The 18,385-nt window shown below is 39.7% G+C and overlaps 2 protein-coding genes across 2 annotated transcripts in view; both read left to right on the plus strand.

Annotated features, from left to right (window-relative positions):
• vwa7 (von Willebrand factor A domain containing 7) overlaps positions 1–10,819 on the plus strand; it is an 11,816-nt gene extending 997 nt beyond the window's left edge. Inside the window, exons 2-17 of the mRNA XM_032512217.1 lie at positions 1,118–1,396; positions 1,617–1,850; positions 2,468–2,564; positions 5,218–5,352; positions 5,511–5,706; positions 5,890–6,059; positions 6,514–6,626; positions 6,717–6,833; positions 7,204–7,422; positions 7,929–8,061; positions 8,220–8,372; positions 8,471–8,563; positions 8,690–8,973; positions 9,527–9,663; positions 9,788–9,947; positions 10,095–10,819. Coding sequence (XP_032368108.1) covers positions 1,148–1,396; positions 1,617–1,850; positions 2,468–2,564; positions 5,218–5,352; positions 5,511–5,706; positions 5,890–6,059; positions 6,514–6,626; positions 6,717–6,833; positions 7,204–7,422; positions 7,929–8,061; positions 8,220–8,372; positions 8,471–8,563; positions 8,690–8,973; positions 9,527–9,663; positions 9,788–9,947; positions 10,095–10,592 — 2,988 coding nt within the window. The 5' untranslated portion in view covers positions 1,118–1,147 and the 3' untranslated portion in view covers positions 10,593–10,819. The remainder of the gene's footprint in view (positions 1–1,117; positions 1,397–1,616; positions 1,851–2,467; positions 2,565–5,217; positions 5,353–5,510; positions 5,707–5,889; positions 6,060–6,513; positions 6,627–6,716; positions 6,834–7,203; positions 7,423–7,928; positions 8,062–8,219; positions 8,373–8,470; positions 8,564–8,689; positions 8,974–9,526; positions 9,664–9,787; positions 9,948–10,094) is intronic.
• Positions 10,820–11,722: 903 nt separating this feature from the next.
• LOC116687106 (sodium- and chloride-dependent GABA transporter 2) lies at positions 11,723–17,853 on the plus strand. Its single transcript, XM_032512218.1, has 14 exons — positions 11,723–11,907; positions 11,988–12,122; positions 12,897–13,037; positions 13,543–13,630; positions 13,733–13,865; positions 13,943–14,077; positions 14,153–14,256; positions 14,405–14,529; positions 15,191–15,303; positions 15,381–15,518; positions 16,005–16,107; positions 16,537–16,637; positions 16,759–16,929; positions 17,604–17,853. The coding sequence occupies exons 1-14, from the start codon at positions 11,748–11,750 to the stop codon at positions 17,721–17,723; spliced, it is 1,767 nt and encodes a 588-aa protein (XP_032368109.1). The 5' UTR covers positions 11,723–11,747; the 3' UTR covers positions 17,724–17,853.
• Positions 17,854–18,385: the final 532 nt, after the last annotated feature.

Below are 18,385 nucleotides of genomic sequence, written 5' to 3' on the forward strand. Positions count from 1 at the left end.
AGAAAATGACAGAAAAAGACACATGGATGACCAGCACAAACGCCAACTGATCAAATTTAAACAAAACATCACTGAACAATAGTAACTGGATCCATGAATGGATCCATCCATTTAGCATTCATAAAATACTTTCTGCATGGCTCCTTATTTAAGAACTCATTTGGTAACGATTGCTCAGTTCAGCTGCATGTGTTTTCATGTTTGAGATAACCACATTTCCAACATGTCTTGTGTTGTGCAACAATTACAGCTTGAAAAACAAATATAGCATCAAATAAGATAAAATAAAATCTAAAAATGGAAAATCATAACAATTGAAGCTGCATTTACCAATGTTTTTTATACAAACAATGGATTAAAATAACTCGCACTTACATGCTGCACTGGTACTTTGTAGTTTGGCTTATTTGAAGTACTTCTTGTATGTAATTCTTGCTGTTCATAGTTACCTTCATGATGGCTGAATGCACTTTTTGGAAGTGGCTTTGGATAAAAGCCCCAGCTAAGTGTAGTGTAATGTAATGTTACATAATTGACTATGTGTAATATGACAGATGGTGCTTGTAATGATGTAACCATAGGTTAATATCATCTAACCTTGCAGGATCCCATCAGCTCTACCGAGCATTTTAGCATATTTTTGCTCATTGTTTTGGTTTTTCAGTCCACAACTTCATGGTTTCTGTTTCACTTTAACCGTTCAGCAATAACAAAAAAGGGGCTGGGATAAGGTGACTGCTCAGCACTGGTAGAAACGGGCAACAGACAAAGATAGCTGATGAATATAATGAAGCATCTGAAGCTATGGAGTGAGGAGTTGGTGGATACTGAAATAGAATCAATGTTCAATTTACATTTTTCAGATTTCCAGTGACTCAACTCTAAATTAGTACGCTCTCTGTATGTGAACATGGCAATTGTTTGTCACCATAATAAAACACAGTATTTTGTAACGATCTAAAAGATTTCAATAATCAATAATTCACCAAATCTTAGCCATTTCATTCAAATGTAAAAGTTTGCACATGTTAATGGCCATTTTTATTGAATTCAATCAAATTGGATACAACCGTGTATTTTGTATTGCAGCACACAGATTTTATTTTTGTGCTTGTAGGATATTACCTTCTCACTCCATCTCTGAGACATGACAACACCAGGCAGAGGAAGAATTTGGGAAGTGAGTGGAAAGCAAATGCACTGGGTTTTTCTCGCTTACCTTCTCTTCCTGGCTTTACCCTGCATGGGCTTCCTCCCCAACTTTTGGTCTCGAGTGTTAACGCTGTCCTGGGGCTCACACACACACCAGTACATCACAGAGCGGGCTATTGTCAATGTCACACTGGAGACTCTGAGGGGCACCAAGAAACACTGGGGAAACCATGCAGAGGAACAGGTGAGCTGATGTCAGGATATTCTCTTTACATTCAGTATAATACACCTACTTTTACTTTTACTATTACACAAAGGGGTTCATTAGAGCTGTATTGTATTAAAACCCAAACTGTTTAAAAAAAAGTCACACTTGCTGTCCGTCAGTGTTCGTCTTACATTGTGATAGCTGAGCATTACATCTCATTTGAATGTTGATACAAATCAGTGTGTATTCCTCCCAGACCAAACTGGGCCGTGGCTTCTGGAGAGCTGTGGGAGAGGTGGTGAAGTCCAATGCGGCTATGGACTTCCTGAGCTCCACCAGGTCCAACCCAGTGTACCACTTTGATTCAGATCATGTGGACAGCGCCATGGGGATGTTACGGCAGCTCTGGACTCAGACTCTGCTCTCAGTACGGGCCAAAGAGTACCAAAGTGCTCGTCACAGCTTGGGCCAGCTATTTCACTCCCTGCAGGTAAACAGCAGCACTGTTAAGGAAGTTCATACATGGAAGTTTATACCATGCTTCTAGTTGTTGGCCTTTTGTGGGACCACAAAGGCTAATTATTGGCAATAAACCAACCTCAAGGGACACCACGTGTGATGTCAACTCTGATGCTCAAATTAGGAAGCATTTAAAAGGAGCCATCTTAAAACTGTGTCACACGTCAGAACACTTTTAGCCCACCATATTTTTTTTATTGGCCATGGTTATAAAGGCTGCATTTACTTCTTAATTATACTGTTTTACAATTTAAGAACAATTGTTTTAACGCAATCATAAACACACATATAACCGAAGTGGTTTTAAATGCAGAAGGAAAACAGTTTGTAACATGCAGCTTACGATGTTTACACTGTATGTTTTGAAATGTTAACACTTTTCTTGACAAAATATTGTTAAAGATAAGTGCGACAGGATCAAAAACACGAGTGAGGATTTTGAAAATGTGGCTTTTCTCATTCACGTTTGTATGGATAATAATTTGTATGTAATTTATGTTGCAATGGCTGAGATGTTGCAATGAAAATTCAATCAGTGTGTGCTGGCAAAAATGTAATGCTTTGTCTTTCAAATGTCTGTTATGCCAGGACTTCTATAGCCACAGCAACTGGGTTGAGATGGGCCAGCGCTTCATTTACCTCCACCTGCTGCACCCAGAGGAGCCTGCCATCCCTGTTGCTGAAGGTAATTCATCAATTCTTCTGCGATTACACTAGCATATTAAAAAGTTTCATCACATTAAAAAAGGGATCCCAGGGCTTCAGGAGAGGATTCAGTATCATGGGTTAATGACCATTTAGGAGAATATTATGATGGTATTATTTAGGATATCTATTAGAACATAAGTTACGAAGGGTTTCTACACGTTTCATGTGATTGCATATCTGCTTGTGTACTTTTATTAATATTGTTGTAGAGGTGATTTGTCCTCAGACAAACTGTTCCATAAAGGGAGCAGAGGAGCTTTTCACCAACAGTACCACATTTGGAGTCATGTGCTTTTGTGCAGTTTTCTTTCTATTATGCTTCTTGACTTTTTACTGTGGTGCAAGCCAGGCATTTGTATCTGTTGCAGTATATTATGATTATCAACATTAACACAGATGATGGCCTCATCTGTGGTTTGTTGTGCCTCTGGATGCTTGTTATTAATTAGAGCAATGGCTTTGTCCTACATTTTTTACACAAGCGAGGCAGGCTGACGTCAAGCTAATAAGATTAGAGGTCAGTGGAAGGGCAGAACAGGCAGCAATCTCACTGGTTCTACAACCACAACTTTAACAATGTAGATATTCTGGCTTCTAATCAATGGAAACAATGACTATATAAATACAGTGGGTGTAAATGACCGGTGAAAACAGGTATGCAAGCAGGTGGCTTATAGAGGGTGGAGAACACTGAAAGCAACTAGTGGAAAAACTCTTGTAGCCTAATCTGTGATGTGGCTATACAGTTTATCCTTAAATAAGCAATAAGCTTCAAAAGTTTATGACTCAAATCCTTTTGCACAACAACTCAAAATAAAAGAGTTAGAGCTGCTAGAATTACAGTATTTGCTTAGGTAGTAGTCACTACAGAAAATGAATCATTGCCAATTTTCATAATCATAAAATTATCTCAGCCATTTTTTAAGCAAAAGCAGACACATTCTCCAGCTTCTGAAATGTGACAATATCTGAATGCCATGGTCATTATTACTAAACAATTAATTGATTAATCAAGAAAAGAAATCAGCAGATTATAGGGGACTGTAGTAGAGGATTCAGTATCATGGGTTATTGACCATTTAGGAGAATATTATGATGGTATTATTTAGGATATCTTGGCAACATAAGTGACTAAGGGTTTCTACACGTTTCATGTGATTGCATATCTGCTTGTGTACTGTTATTAATATTGTTGTAGAGGTGAATTGTCCTCAGACAAACTGTTCCATAAAGGGAGCAGAGGAGCTTTTCCCCAACAGTACCACATTTGGAGTCATATGTTCTCGTACAGTTTTCTTTCTATTATATGCTTCTTGACTTTTTACTGTGGTGTAAGCCAGGCATTTGAATCTGTTGCAGTATATCATGATTATCAACATCAACACAGATGATGGCCTCATCTTTGGTTTGTTGTGCCTCTGGATGCTTGTTATTAATTAGAGCAATGGCTTTGTCCTACATTTTTTACACAGGCGAGGCAGGCTGACGTCAAGCTTATAAGATTAGAGGTCAGTGGAAGGGCAGAACAGGCAGCAATCTCACTGGTTCTACAACCACAACTTTAACAATGTAGATATTCTGGCTTCTAATCAATGGAAACTATGACTATATAAATACAGTGGGTGTAAATGACCGGTGAAAACAGGTATGCAAGCAGGTGGCTTATAGAGGGTGGAGAACACTGAAAGCAACTAGTGGAAAAACACTTGTAGCCTAATCTGTAATGTGGCTATACAGTATATCCTTAGATAAGCAATATGCTTCAAAAGTTTATGACTCAAATCCTTTTGCACAACAGCTCAAAATAAAAGAGTTAGAGCTGCTAGAGTTACAGTATTTGCTTAGGTAGTAGTCACTACAGAAAATGAATCATTAACAATTTTCATAATCATTCAATTGTCTCAGCCGTTTTTAACCAAAAGTGCACACATCCAGCTATTGAATTGTGACAATATACTGTACTAAACAATTAATTGATTAATCAAGACAAAAAATCAGCAGAATCATTGATAATGAAAATTAAAATAATTGTTAGATGCAGCCCAATTCTAGCAGTTCCCTAGAGGCAAGTGAGAGAAAAGAATTCTGGTGATCAATTTTCTGAGTCGGTTCCAAACTGTTTTCCTCTCCGGTGCTTACTACTTAAGAACAGGTGGGATTTTTTTTTTTGCCCAGATAATCTTTCTAAATTCTTTAAAAGATGTCATCTGTGTAAGGAAAACATGTGTGTGATGATTTCAAAACTTTCATTATTGAGGAATTTGAGTCAAGGTGCAGCAGAAAGGAGAAAGTCCTGATTAAAATGTTTAAATCATCACAAACACTCACTGTAACCCATGCACACCCTACGCCATTGACTCTACTGATTTCCACATTCCATTCCTTTCCATTACCTGAAGAGTGATTAGAAGTCAATCTCATGAATCCTTTCTAACCACATTTTATTTCAGTCCCTCTCAGGCTAAAAATGTTCCAGATTGTGAACTTGATGTGTAAGAAAATGCCTTTAATCCCCAAACCCAAACAAAGACAACAGCAAAGTATTTATGTTTCCACTGCAGTAAGGATTTGGAGCTTTATTGGGCCTCACAAACAATACTAGACTCACCCCTCTTCCTTTCTGTCCACAGCAGACACTCCTACCTGTATGGAGTGCTTCAGTGCCACCTGTCGAAACAACCTCCTGCCAAGAATGACAAACAGACAGCAAGACACCCAGTTGCTAACTACTGGCTACTTCGGCACTTCTCCTCCAAAACCTCTAGGTATGTCCGAGAAGAATTCCGCCCCCAACAGTTCCAGCCCTGCCAAAAACGGAATAAGTGAATGAATTAAACCGTTTTTCCATTGAATGCTTTAATGTTTTTATGCTTTTCAAACTCACTCTATAAAGAATAAAATACACTGACTGTTTCTTTTTCAGGCAAATGTAGTCATGGAGGTATTTTGGACAGTAGTCGCTATAAAGGGGCTAAAGGGGGCATCAACAAGGACAGCACCTCACCTCTCTTCTCCCCTCACCATTATCTCCATGTGGAAGCTGCTAATTTGGCGACTGAAGCCACTCTGAGTGTACTGAGAGACCTCAGAGACACTGTGGGCCATAAAACCTTTCTCAGGTAGGTTTTGACAACTGTTTTAAAGGCAATCGTTTTTCCCCAAATGAGCTCACCTTAATTGTTTAATTTGTTGTATTCAACCCTGGAGTGGTTCAGTTAAGCAACATAACATATTATTTTACGATTTTCAGCTGTTGAGTGTGTGAAATATGTAATTATCTCCTTCTAAATGTCCTTTGACAGGCTCTTCAGTGTGAAGCAGGTCCCTGCATTGGTGTTTGTCATGGACACTACAGGCAGCATGTTTGAGGAGATCACTGCGGCTCGCTACAGGGCCCACTCCATCATCCAGAGCCGAGCCGGCAGCACTGGGCAGCCTGGCACCTTTCTACTTGTGCCCTTCCATGACCCAGGTGATGGTCTAACACTGCCGTAAAAGACAAGACAAACTTCTCATCTAACTTTCAGCAAATGTTACCAAATAAGTGTATTTCCAAAATGTTGAACTATTCCGGGGCGCCTTGGTAGCTCACTTTGTTGCACCCCATGTACCGAGCCTCAGTCCTTACCACAGTGGCCAGGGTTCAAATTCAAACCTGCGGCCCTTTGCCCATCGTCACCCTCGCTCTCCCACTTTGTCTACTGCTGTCCTATCAATTAAAAAAAGCCCCAAAAAGGATCAAAATATGGAACTATTTCCTTAAAAAGTGTGTAAGGCCCTCTCAATTTTGTCTTAGCAATAAAATTAAGCATCAACTCTTCACTCTACACTTCAATAGTTCAATGTAATGGTTACGATTCTTATAAAATCTCCTGTTATTTCTGCTTAAAGAGCTATCTATCATTTCAATTTTCTGTACTCTGCAGAGGTAGGACCAGTGTACGAGACCGATGACCCAAACCAGTTTATGCAGCACATGGAGAACCTGATGGCGCTGGGAGGAGGAGATGAACCAGAGATGTGCCTCTCTGCTGTTCAGGTACATTTAGATGTTCCTTCTTGTGAACACATGTACGATAAGAAAATTACAAGCACACATGGCAGCTAATTTCCTATCTGTGTTTTTTAGCTGGCGCTCACTCACAGTCCACCCCTTTCAGAGATCTTTGTATTCACTGATGCCTCCCCTAAAGATGCCCATTTGTTTGATGTGGTGAAGGCCCTTACACTTGAGAAACAGAGCAAGGTGAGGCTTGATTATTTTAGATAATCCCTCTCTAATTAAAGATACAATATCTTCTGTGTGTCACACATGCAGTTGGAATTTATGGGGACATTTTCTGATTTTCAGCTGTAAAGCCTACATTTAAATACGCAAAATGTTTCTTGTAATGACAATTGAAATAATTCATGATTGTGCAAATTATTTCTTAATTAAGAAGAAGTTAACTACATTTTGCAGATACTAATTACATACTTGACTTAATGAGCGCATCTTTTGTCTTACATAGTGTGCCTTTATTATGGACTGAAACTGCAACAGCAAAAGAACTGCAATGAAACCTATATATGTATAGCTCAAACATTGGTGACGTTATCGGCTGATTTTCCCACAGGTGACTTTTCTCCTAACTGAAGACCCCAACTACACATCAGAGAGCAAAAGGAAGAAGAGGAGTAGGAGGAATAGGAGAAGGAGTGAACCTTTGTCCCCTGATCGTTTCTCTCTCTACGCTTCCCTGTCCTCCCTGTCAGGAGGAATGACAATATTCACCACCAACTCTGACATCCGTGGGGTCTCTACGGTAGTGGAGGATAATACAGCAGCTAAAAAGGTACAGCAGCAAGATCCTTTGTATTGCTGGTCAGTAAGATGTTAATGCTTTAGTGCGTAACTTTTTTATATTAATGAATGCCTGTTACATTCAAGCCATTGCCAAATGAGTTGCTTCAAAGCTAATTAAGACTCAGCTCCACAAAACTCTCTCTGTATTTCTCAGTAGGGCTATGTTCAGAAACAAGATTTCCGCGCACAGAAAATTGAGTGAAGATAAGACACACTGCTGTCCGTGCTGACCATCACTGACAGTATATGTTCATACCGTCTCCTGTTGGGACAATCTTCTGTCTCCGCTGACCATCACCTGTTTTGGCACACAAAAGAAACAAAACACTGAGCTGAAAAACACTAAAATGCTCTATAATGCATTCATTCATTATCTGTGTTTGCCTCTGCCAAAGAACCTTTTTACAAGTTGCATTTTGTGAACCATTTTAATTATAGAAATACTGATTACAGGCACTAACTATACCAAGCAAATCTTTCTTCCTTCCTCCCCAGGTGACCCTCCTCCATGTGGAAAGTGACCAAGAGCTGATGTCCTCCCATTTCTTCAGAGTTGACAGCTCAGTAAAAAACATCACACTGCATGTCACTGGCATCCTGACAGAGTTTATCCTTACCAGTCCATCAGGTATGACAAACATATTGACGGAAGCTATATTGAAGCATTAGTTGTTGTTTTTTAACTGCAATTAATACTTGCTCTTACAGTACTACAGTACCATTATTCTTCTTTGCACTTGATAAAAGAAACATAATCCCAAGTGTTAATCTTCCTCTCCTTGTTAGAACAAAGCCAGTCTCTGCTGAGCGAGGAGGGCTCTCTGGCAAAATTGGAGCGCTTTAAGGGTCTGTACCGCGTCAGCCTGCTCTCTCCTATACAGCCAGGCCAGTGGAAACTCCAAGCCAAGAATGATGGACACCTCACATTCAATGTGATAGGTAAAAGAAAAAGAATATGTAATACACATTAGTTCTTATTTACCTACACTTAAACTGAGAAAAGAGGCAACTGTTTGTCTTTTGATCTGCACCCCCAGGTGACAGCAGTGTAGATTTCCTATATTACTTTGCAACAGTTAAAAATGAGACACACCCAGGTCTGGCCAGAGTGGAGGGTAGTCCAGTAGCAGGTAAGAGATTGTGATTTCTTTCCTGATATAATTATATCAGTGACCGCGTACAGTACTGTAGGTCTTACAACCAGGAATGTGCCTGCCATTTAGCAAAACTGCATTGTTCCTTATTTGATTTCCCAGGTGTTCCTGTCTTTCTGGTGCTGGCTGTGACAGGCCTGGATCCAGATGAGGAGGTATCTTTCAGTCATGTGACACTGCTGGGAGCTGATAGGGAGAGCCTCCAGCAAGTTACGCTGAACTCGTCCTCCTTTTCATCATCCTATTCTGTAGTAGAGCTGGTTGGATGGGTGGAGGTTGTTCCCAGAGTCCCCTTTTGTGTTCGACTAACAGGCCAAGACAGCCAAGGAAACAAGATGGAGAGGGTTTCCTCTGAGATGGTTCAGTCCACTTACGTTCAGATACAGGTAATACTGAACAAGACATGGGCTGCGTCTTTTAGCTCATTGTTTTGACTTAATGGCCCACAGCTCAACTGTTTCCGTTTAGCCATTTCCAGATGCAACAGGCAGCTGTTTTTAACAAAAAAGCTGTTATAAACCCACCGAGCACTCCCTGCACAGCAGCAAACAGAAGATAGAAAGGTTAGCGACTAAAAGATGAAGATACAGTCAAAGATCAGTTTGAAGCTAAATAGCCAGATAATTTCCTCAGGTGATAGTGGAGATTCATGTATGCACTTCTGCTACCATAACACTGTATGCTGGTGTTATGTTTACAGCTTGCTCTGCTGCCGCTAAGTGGACAAAACTCAATTATAGCACTATAAAAGCCAAATTGCTGGTTGTGCTCCATTTTCAGCTTTAGTTAAAATAACTTAACTTTCAAAGATGTCAATATATGGCTTTTCCTTTACCATCTTTCCACACAACTTTTTCTGATGTATCTAAATTTACATTGATGTACCTCAAATTGTTGTTGTGACAACATGTCATAGTTTGTGTCTCTCTATCTCTTCAGGTGTTGTCGGCCCCTCACCTGGTCCCTGGTCACAGCACAATGGTGGACTTTGACATCCTGAACCATGGCCCTGCCCGAGTCTTGAGTCTGCGTGCCGATGATGACTGTGGATATCTTCATAAGAGAGGACCTCATAGGTAGAGCAAAACATTTAAAATATTAAAGTATTAATTTAATATAAGAAAATACAATTTTGTACCTTTTGAGGACTGTTGTAGTGAAGTATATAATTTGACTTAAGGGAAAATGTCTGTCTCTCAGGTTCCACGTTGCCAAACAAGGGTCTTTCCGCGGTCAGGTGGACTTCCTCACTCCTGCCACAGCTCAGTCAGGAGCCACTGTCACGCTTACACTCACGGTGCATGCTCTTGACTCTCCAGACTCAAATTACGCAGTGGCCTACTTGACTGTGGTTCCTCCGGTGAGCATTGACTAAAACAACTGATACGATATTGCAGCAATATAGTCCAATTGGATGTTTTTGTACGTACAGATCATTTAATCATCTTAAACTATCTTCATTGAATTTTCTATGTACAACTGACATCACTTCTTCTTTCTCTTGTAGGATCCTGACACGTCCCCACCGTCCTGCTCCCCAGTGCGAGTACGGTCTACCTGTCCTTCCATTTGTAACAAGTCTAACTGGAGCATATCGCTAGTCGTGTCAGACAGGGGGCGCTCTGGGCTCGCTGCCCTCCAGTTACAGAAGGGTGAAGGCATTCTGACTTTATTCCACAGCCCCCCACCCACAGAAGACAGCCTGGGAGAGGCCCAGCCCGACCCAGATCAACATCACCACCGCCACAAAGCCAGATTAGGAGACCCACCTTTGGATGTATCTGAATGGTCACTGAGCTCATCTCAGCCACTGTGGGTGGAGTACACGTCCAGCTGCTGCTCTGCTTATGCTGAGTTTCTGGTTTGGGACACAGCTGGAAACATGAAGCGCTGCCATCTACCATCTGGCCAGCAGAGGCAGCTAGAAACCAACAGAGCTAGACAGATTACACTCAGAAGCGTTTTTTCCCTGTTGTTGGTTCTGCTGTGGTCTTCTCTGCTTTAGGTCGATGTAATTACAAATGTTTTGCAGGGCAAACTAATCTACGTGTTGATCACGGGATTCCAGATTAAAAAAAAAAATACTAAACTCTTTCCTTTTTGAATGACAGAGACAAATAAATCAGAAAAAACAAATATAGTTTCAAATATATTTTCCTTGTCCAAGGAAATCTTTCTTTAATGCTGATTTTATGTTAGCAACTGTGATTTTTAAAGATGATGCACTGAATAAAGAATTGATTCTTTTTTGCATTATTACTGTCACTAACTTCAATTATTTGAAGATGCAACTACTGGGGCCTATAACATCTGATGTCCCACAGAATATGTTACTGCTATAGATGGAACACTTGTTCAGTAAGGAAATAATACACTTAGTATAAAGCCTAGTGTTACATGTACATTTTTGTTAAATGTAACTAATTTTTTCTACTATCTTGGCCAGGTCTCAAGGAGACTAACCTGGTTAAGTAAAGCTTAAATAAAAAAATAAAAAAACTTTGGAAATTGTCATAAAACAAGATTAACAACCATGCATAATTTTGCACAGTGTGACTGTTACAGTGTTACACACATCAACAGCATATATTAGTCACCAAGAAAAAGTGAAAATACAAACTTTAATAAAAAAAGATACTTTTTTTCTTTATCATACAGCGGATATAATTACCCTTGCAGTCAATTTATCAGACTGGATGTGAGATAAAATACAGCAGTGTGAACGGATACAGCACAATAAATATAAACGATGATGAAGATATGAAAATCTGAATAATTAAACTATTTGAAATGCAAAAAGTGGTTTAACATCACAGTGAGAAGAACAACTTATCCGAGCTCACAGACTTGTTACTCCTGATGGTCATATTTGAAGTCAGATAAAATATTAGTCACCCCAAGTCTTTGTCAATTCTGCCAGTTCTGTAAAGTCACTTTAAAGCTAAAAACTGCAAGTCACTTTAAAATGACTTGACAACATTCTACAAAGGTGTTTACATGTCTAGGAGATAATTCACATTTCCATTGAGGACTAATTAACTGGTCAGGCAGTTGCTCATTACATGAGACAGAATCAGTAGACTAGTGGATATAAAGGCAAAGAAGACCTAGACATACAGTTGGTTCAGACAACAATTTGGCTGAGACTAAGATTTTGGGAATGTTGAATAAAAAAGATGTTACAAAAGAAGGTGCTTCAAAGGTGGAGGAGAGAGGACACTGGGGCAGTAAGGTGGAGTTTCTCTTGGCTGTGGCAGGAAATGTTGTTGGCCTGGGCAACGTGTGGAGGTTTCCCTACCTCTGCTACAAAAATGGAGGGGGTAAGCAAATACAAAGTCCCTTACTTGTTAACTAAAATCTGTAGTACATGTATTTATTGTTGTATACTTTGAAAATACAGGTGCATTCCTGGTGCCGTATCTGATATTTGTGGTAACATGTGGGTTACCCCTGTTCCTGCTGGAGACGACTATAGGCCAGTACACCCAGGCGGGGGGCATCACCTGCTGGAGGAAGCTATGCCCACTGGCAGAAGGTACGCAGTTTAGGACTTTATTGTACATTGAATGACTATGTGTAGCAAGTAGCTTCAATACTGGCTCCTTTACCATTGTGGGAAAGTTTCTTTTTACAGTTAAGGTAGTTCAGTGTTTCATTGAGGCAGTAACACATTACCCACTCCATAACTGAATGGAGCAAATGAGCAAAGGCCTCCATATCCGAGCTCTGTCACGGACATCAGTACAGGGCAAACATTGACAAGCTAAAAAATGCATGGTCTCTGTGACCCTTATTCCAAGGGGAAAAAAATAAAAAATTACATAAATGTAATGTATTATATTAAAAACATGCACACCGCCCTTGAAATGTTTCAGTTATGTTGCAGTATGTTTATTTTAAAGTGAAACTAAAAGTCTGTTTATAGGACTGCATATTTGAAAAACGGAAAAAAGGTTTACGAAGGATTGTTAATGTGTATGAAAATATTAGCTACAAACCTGCAGGTAGCATGTTAACTCAAATGACATTTCATACTAGAGAAGTCACACTGTCTCCTGTCTTTTTTTTGTCATTTCCGTTGTAATTTGACTAAAAATTAATGAATGTGAAGTGTTTTATTTTTTTACGTTGCTTTTTAATTATATCTTTTTACTTTTTTACGTAGGCCTATATTTATGTTGAGGGAAAAGTAGTCTTTCAGAGTGAGTAAGCAGTTTCTTTCATTCAATTGGTCAGCCTGACCCTTGGTAATGGATAAATGAATAAGGTTTTTGTAATGTTTGTCTATAACACAAATGTGGCCCCGCAGGTATTGGCTATGGTGGGCAGCTGATCCTGCTCTACAGCTGTATGACCTACATCATTATTCTGGCCTGGGCTTTGCTCTATCTGGTGTTCTCCTTCAGCTCCCAGCTTCCCTGGGCCAGCTGCAACAATTACTGGAACACAGGTAAAATGGAAACTGTCACATGTCATAAGGTGGACAAACAAAATACTAACATCTGCATACATGTGATGTTATAATGTCAAGTATCAACTTGCAGTGACTTTTATGCCAATTAAATGTTAGTTTTCTATTCCATAACATATTTAAAAAACAATGGTCAAAATGAAATCCACATAGGCAGAGGTGTCCTGACTTTTACCCCCTAATATGGGTCAAGTTTTGAGGCACACTGGATCCTACATTTCTACTACTACTTTCATTAGACCCTCCCTGCCTGGTATATCCCCACATATTTTAAACTCCACACCAATACCTTGTAATGCAGGCTTTTTGTGAAACATTTGAAGTCTCAAGTCCAAAGCAAGAATCATTTTCTCTTTCACTTTGGAAACCACCCCTTAGTCTCGCATTGCCAGATGTTTCTCCACAGTCCTGTGGCCCCTTTAGAGCCACAGAAGACCTACATGTTTTGCGATTCTAAGTTTAATTTTTCTCACTATCCTTTCAGATGACTGCATAGACTTTTCAACACAAAACAAAACCTTTGAATGGACAAACCAGACGAACTCAACCTCTGCTGCCACAGAGTTCTGGGAGTATGTCGATGTGGATGAACTAACAAAGATTCTTTTAAATATGCCAATATGAGTACTAATGAGTCTCAATAAAACATTTGTGTTCATCTTTTTCCCTTCTAGACGACGAGTGCTGGGTATTTCAGGGGGGATTGAGGAAATAGGCAGCATCAGGTGGGAGGTTCTGTTGTGTCTCATTGCAATGTGGATCATCTGCTACTTTTGTATCTGGAAAGGGGTCAGGTCTACAGGAAAGGTATTTATGTAAGCCCTAATACTATGGTAAAGTGTATAAAGTATATTTCTATATGCTTTTAACAACTTTTTTCCAAGGTGGTGTACTTTACTGCTACCTTCCCCTATGTGATGTTGGTAATTCTTTTGATCCGTGGACTCTCTCTCCCTGGGGCTCTACAAGGAGTACTGTATTATCTTCTGCCTGAACTTTCACGACTCACAGACCCACAGGTAAGAGCTTCATGATACACTGTAACAGTGGAGAGTTGATGGACAGATTTTCTAACTGTTGCTATGTTGGAACAGGTTTGGATGGAGGCTGGGGCTCAGATCTTCTTCTCATACAGTGTGGGTGTGGGCTCCTTAACTGTGCTAGGCAGCTATAACACCTACAACAACAACTGCTATACGTAAGTATTTGTTAATGTGTGACTGAGCTTGATGCTCAACTTTTCTAACAGATGCGCCAATGGACAAGAGCTACACAATAACATATCAAAAAATGTTCAATGTTGCTAGGAATTCATAGAGTATGCAAATGTTTTTTGTGTTTTGCAGAGACAGTCTGTGGCTGTGTTTGCTGAACAGTTGTACCAGTGTGGTGGCTGGGTTTGCAGTGTTCTCTGTACTGGGATTTATGGCTCATGAGCAAGGTGTCCCCATTGCAGAAGTGGCAGAGTCAGGTAATGCAAGCCACCACAGATATTCAGAACTGTGTAACCTTGTCTTCCTGTACACCATAGTGACACCTTTTTACAGCCTCAGATGTTTCTTTTTTTTTTTTAAACATCAATTTATACCCTTAGCCTCAGATAATAATATTTGACAATTTGTAACCACATTTTATTATTATACAGTAGTATGAGATGCACACCTCCTACACACAAGGCTAGTCCACTTCCATGGTGGAAAGTAACTGAAAACTCAGTTATGCTACTTGTTGAACTTTACTTGAGTATATCCATTTGTTGTTACTTTATGCTTCTTCAGACTGCCAAGTTCTTCTTCCACCACTAGTTCACAATGGGTAAAATCTTTGCTGCCATCTTGAGGACAACTATAGACACGACAAGCACATTTATATAACTTGTCTTGCTTTGCCACCTCCTCTAAAGCGTGCCAAAGGAGGAGGGTCTACTCAGCCCCAAGCTAGTGTCTGCTTACTCTTACTGTACAAAAACCTATAGCGCACACACACATTCATTTTCAACCATGTCCAAATAGTCAGGCCTTAACTGTACTCCTGTTGCTCATTCTCGTGCCTTGTCTCTTCTCTTCCCTACCCAAAAATTTACTATTTACAAAGCTTTAGATGGTGACAAGTCTAGCATTGGTGTTTTCCAGGTCCAGGCTTGGCGTTTATTGCATACCCTCAGGCTGTAGCCATGATGCCTCTTCCCCAACTGTGGTCCATCTGTTTCTTTGTAATGCTCATTCTCTTGGGTCTGGACACACAAGTAAGATAAACTCTTTGTGGAAGAACAATTTCACATACGGAAATGTACTTATTCTGTCTCGTCTTTTCTCTGTACAGTTTGTTGCCATGGAGGTGGTGATGACATCCATCATAGATTTGTTTCCCACAGTTATGCGCAGGGCAGGCCGGCGGGAAGGCCTGCTCCTTCTCTTCTGCTTCATATGCTTTTTCTCTCAGCTGGTCATGATCACTGAGGTCAGTATTTTGGGGTCAATTACATTGTTGCAATTCTTTTTTACTAATCTATATTGGCAGTGTATATAGGATATAACAAAATCAACATATGTGCGATGTCGAAACCTGCCTTCAAGAGGGGGGTTCTAAATCCGCATTCAAAAACACAACTGAACCCAAGGGTTCACTCACCATCCCTTGGCCCGCAAAGCACCCCCGTGGTTGTTCTGTGTCTGTGACTTGCATTTTAGCGCTTGCTGTATAGCGTTCTGTCAGCAGATGCCGGCAAAGGCCCGTCATGCTGAATCATTATGCCATGACCTTGTTTTATCAAAACAAGATGCTTTTATCTTAAGAGATTTAAATTATTACAACATACAGTATAAGTTGATATGGAGTAATAATGTGATAAAAAGTGGCAGAAATAGGCTTCCATGCATCTTAGGTTGACATATGAAGTAAAATAAATAAACCCATGTCTAAAAATGTCTTTGCTGTTGTTACCAGGGAGGAATGTATGTGTTCCAGATGTTTGACTACTACGCCTGTAACGGAGCCTGCATCCTCTTTCTCTGTGTGTTTGAAACTCTGGCGCTGGGATGGGTATTTGGTAGGTATGCCGTTTTTAAATAGTCACTCCAACAATTTAATATTGGACGTAAATATATTTGGGAACTCACAAAGGACATGTTAAAAAAGAAAAAGAAAAGAAAAAGAAAGAAATCAGAATCGGTGCAGCAGATACTGAGATATCTTGACTTTAGTACCTTGTGTTCATAATGTGCTGGTTTGTACATTTCCCCATATCACTTAAAAAACCTGATGGCATAATTAGACATGTCAAAGCTTATCCAGAACTACAAGAGATACTGTAACTGTTTTCATGGGCTGAGTAGTGTCCCTAACTACTAGTAAACTGACCTTTGATGTATACAAATGAGTGAAGTTTCCCTTTAAATTGCATCTTCATTCACACACATCAGGTCTGATCTGGTCATTATATAGGCCTAATAATCATACAACCTCACCTCTTATAAAGGGGCAGGGAGGTTGTTTGGCATCATCAAGGACATGACAGGTGTGCAGCCCAACCCTTTCTTTAAAATCTGCTGGCTTTACCTTACCCCATTGGTCTCACTGGTGAGTTTGCTTTCCATGTTTTATAATGAAAAATCCCACAGCTTTGGTCCCTTTGACCATCTGAATTTTTTTACCGAAATGTCCAGACAAATACTGAATCTCTCTTTTAATGTTTTCTCAGGGCTCTTTTATATGTTCTTTAGTTGAGTACCAGCCTCTGACCTTTAACCGCTGGTATGTGTACCCAGCCTGGACATACGTGTTGGGCTGGCTCATGGCCCTCTCCTCTATTCTGCTAGTGCCGGGATGGGCGCTGTATAAACTGGGAACTGGGACTGGGAACCTCACTCAGGTGGCTAAAATGTGTAATTCATAGTGATAAGTAATTAAAGAAATGGCATGGTGTATATGTTATATAATGAGTGCATTGATTATGTGCCAACAAAAAGCAAAACTGCGGGCGCTTAGGTAGCTCACCTGGTAGAGTGCGCACATATAGAAGTTACTCCTCAACACAGTGGCCACAGGTTCAACCTGCGGACCTTTGCTGCATGCCATTCCTCCTCTCCCTTCCCTTTCATGTCTTTGTCTGTCCTGTGAAAATAAAGGCCCCAATGATAATCTTTAAAAAAGTCACACAGATTTTGTGACTCAAGCTTCCTATGAAATGCTGAAAAGATTCTACAGAGAAGTCACGTTTCATATTTCATCTACAAGATGAGATGTAGTTTTTAGTTGTATTATTACAATTATTATTATGATTATTTTTATTGTGATGTTGGAGTAAGGGTCTATAAAAGAGTGAACTGTTTCGGTTTAATAATCAAAGAATAATATTGATTTCCAGAGTACAAACAACATTCTCCTTAGTTTGTGCCAAAATAAAGACTCTAACTGCCAACATGCAGAATTAGTGATTAGACAATGCAAGTAACACACATGCAACCACCTCAAAGCAATGTGATTGAGCTCTTGTTTTACATACTTACTACAAATTATTGATGAATATTTCTTTCAATTTCTTAGCGTTTCCATCATCTGTGTCGACCTGAGCCTGACTGCTCACTGACCCAAAAGAGAGAAACTGAGCTGCAGCACATTGAAGGGGGAAATCTGCAACACCTGTTGATATTAAACATTACATGATGCTAAACTCTTTGTTCCTGCATTATATTTTACAACTACAGCGGGTTGGTTACTGATTGTGATATTACTTCCTTTGCTTCTCTTAATTTTGAATCCAAAGGTCAAAGACATGCAAAACGTGTCTTACTGACTTAAGATTTTTTATGCTGGGTTCTAATGTACAATAAAAGCATGAAAATTTTAACTAATCTATCGCCAAGTCTAAAATAAAAACTAAAACTAAAAAATAAATTGAAAAGACATCAGAGGAAACACTTCTTACTTCTTCAACAGTCTCAGTGACAGCAACCTACTTATTTTAATCTTATTATAATTCCTTGTCCTAACAAAATCAAACCTTTATTTCAAAAGGATAACTAGAACGGCCACCTTGTGGTTGTACACCATATCCAACCAGTCATGATGCAGTTTACATCCATGTGTGTTCAGACTTATATATATGTAATGAAGACTTAAAGGCAATTTAAAAGGTGTTTAGTATATTTCTTGGTGAAACGTGGATGCTTCACACACATCTTCAACCCAGCAGCACAAATCTATACAGTCACCACAGTTTCAAGGTGGACACCCAAGATTAGTGTCACCATATCAGAATCCTACCAAATGTGAAATATGGTCACACTCTCCCCTTCTGTTTTCGAGTGATGGTGTTGAACTACAGC

Source organism: Etheostoma spectabile, chromosome 3 (genome assembly GCF_008692095.1).
Source record: "Etheostoma spectabile isolate EspeVRDwgs_2016 chromosome 3, UIUC_Espe_1.0, whole genome shotgun sequence".
NCBI classification, from domain to species: domain Eukaryota; kingdom Metazoa; phylum Chordata; class Actinopteri; order Perciformes; family Percidae; genus Etheostoma; species Etheostoma spectabile.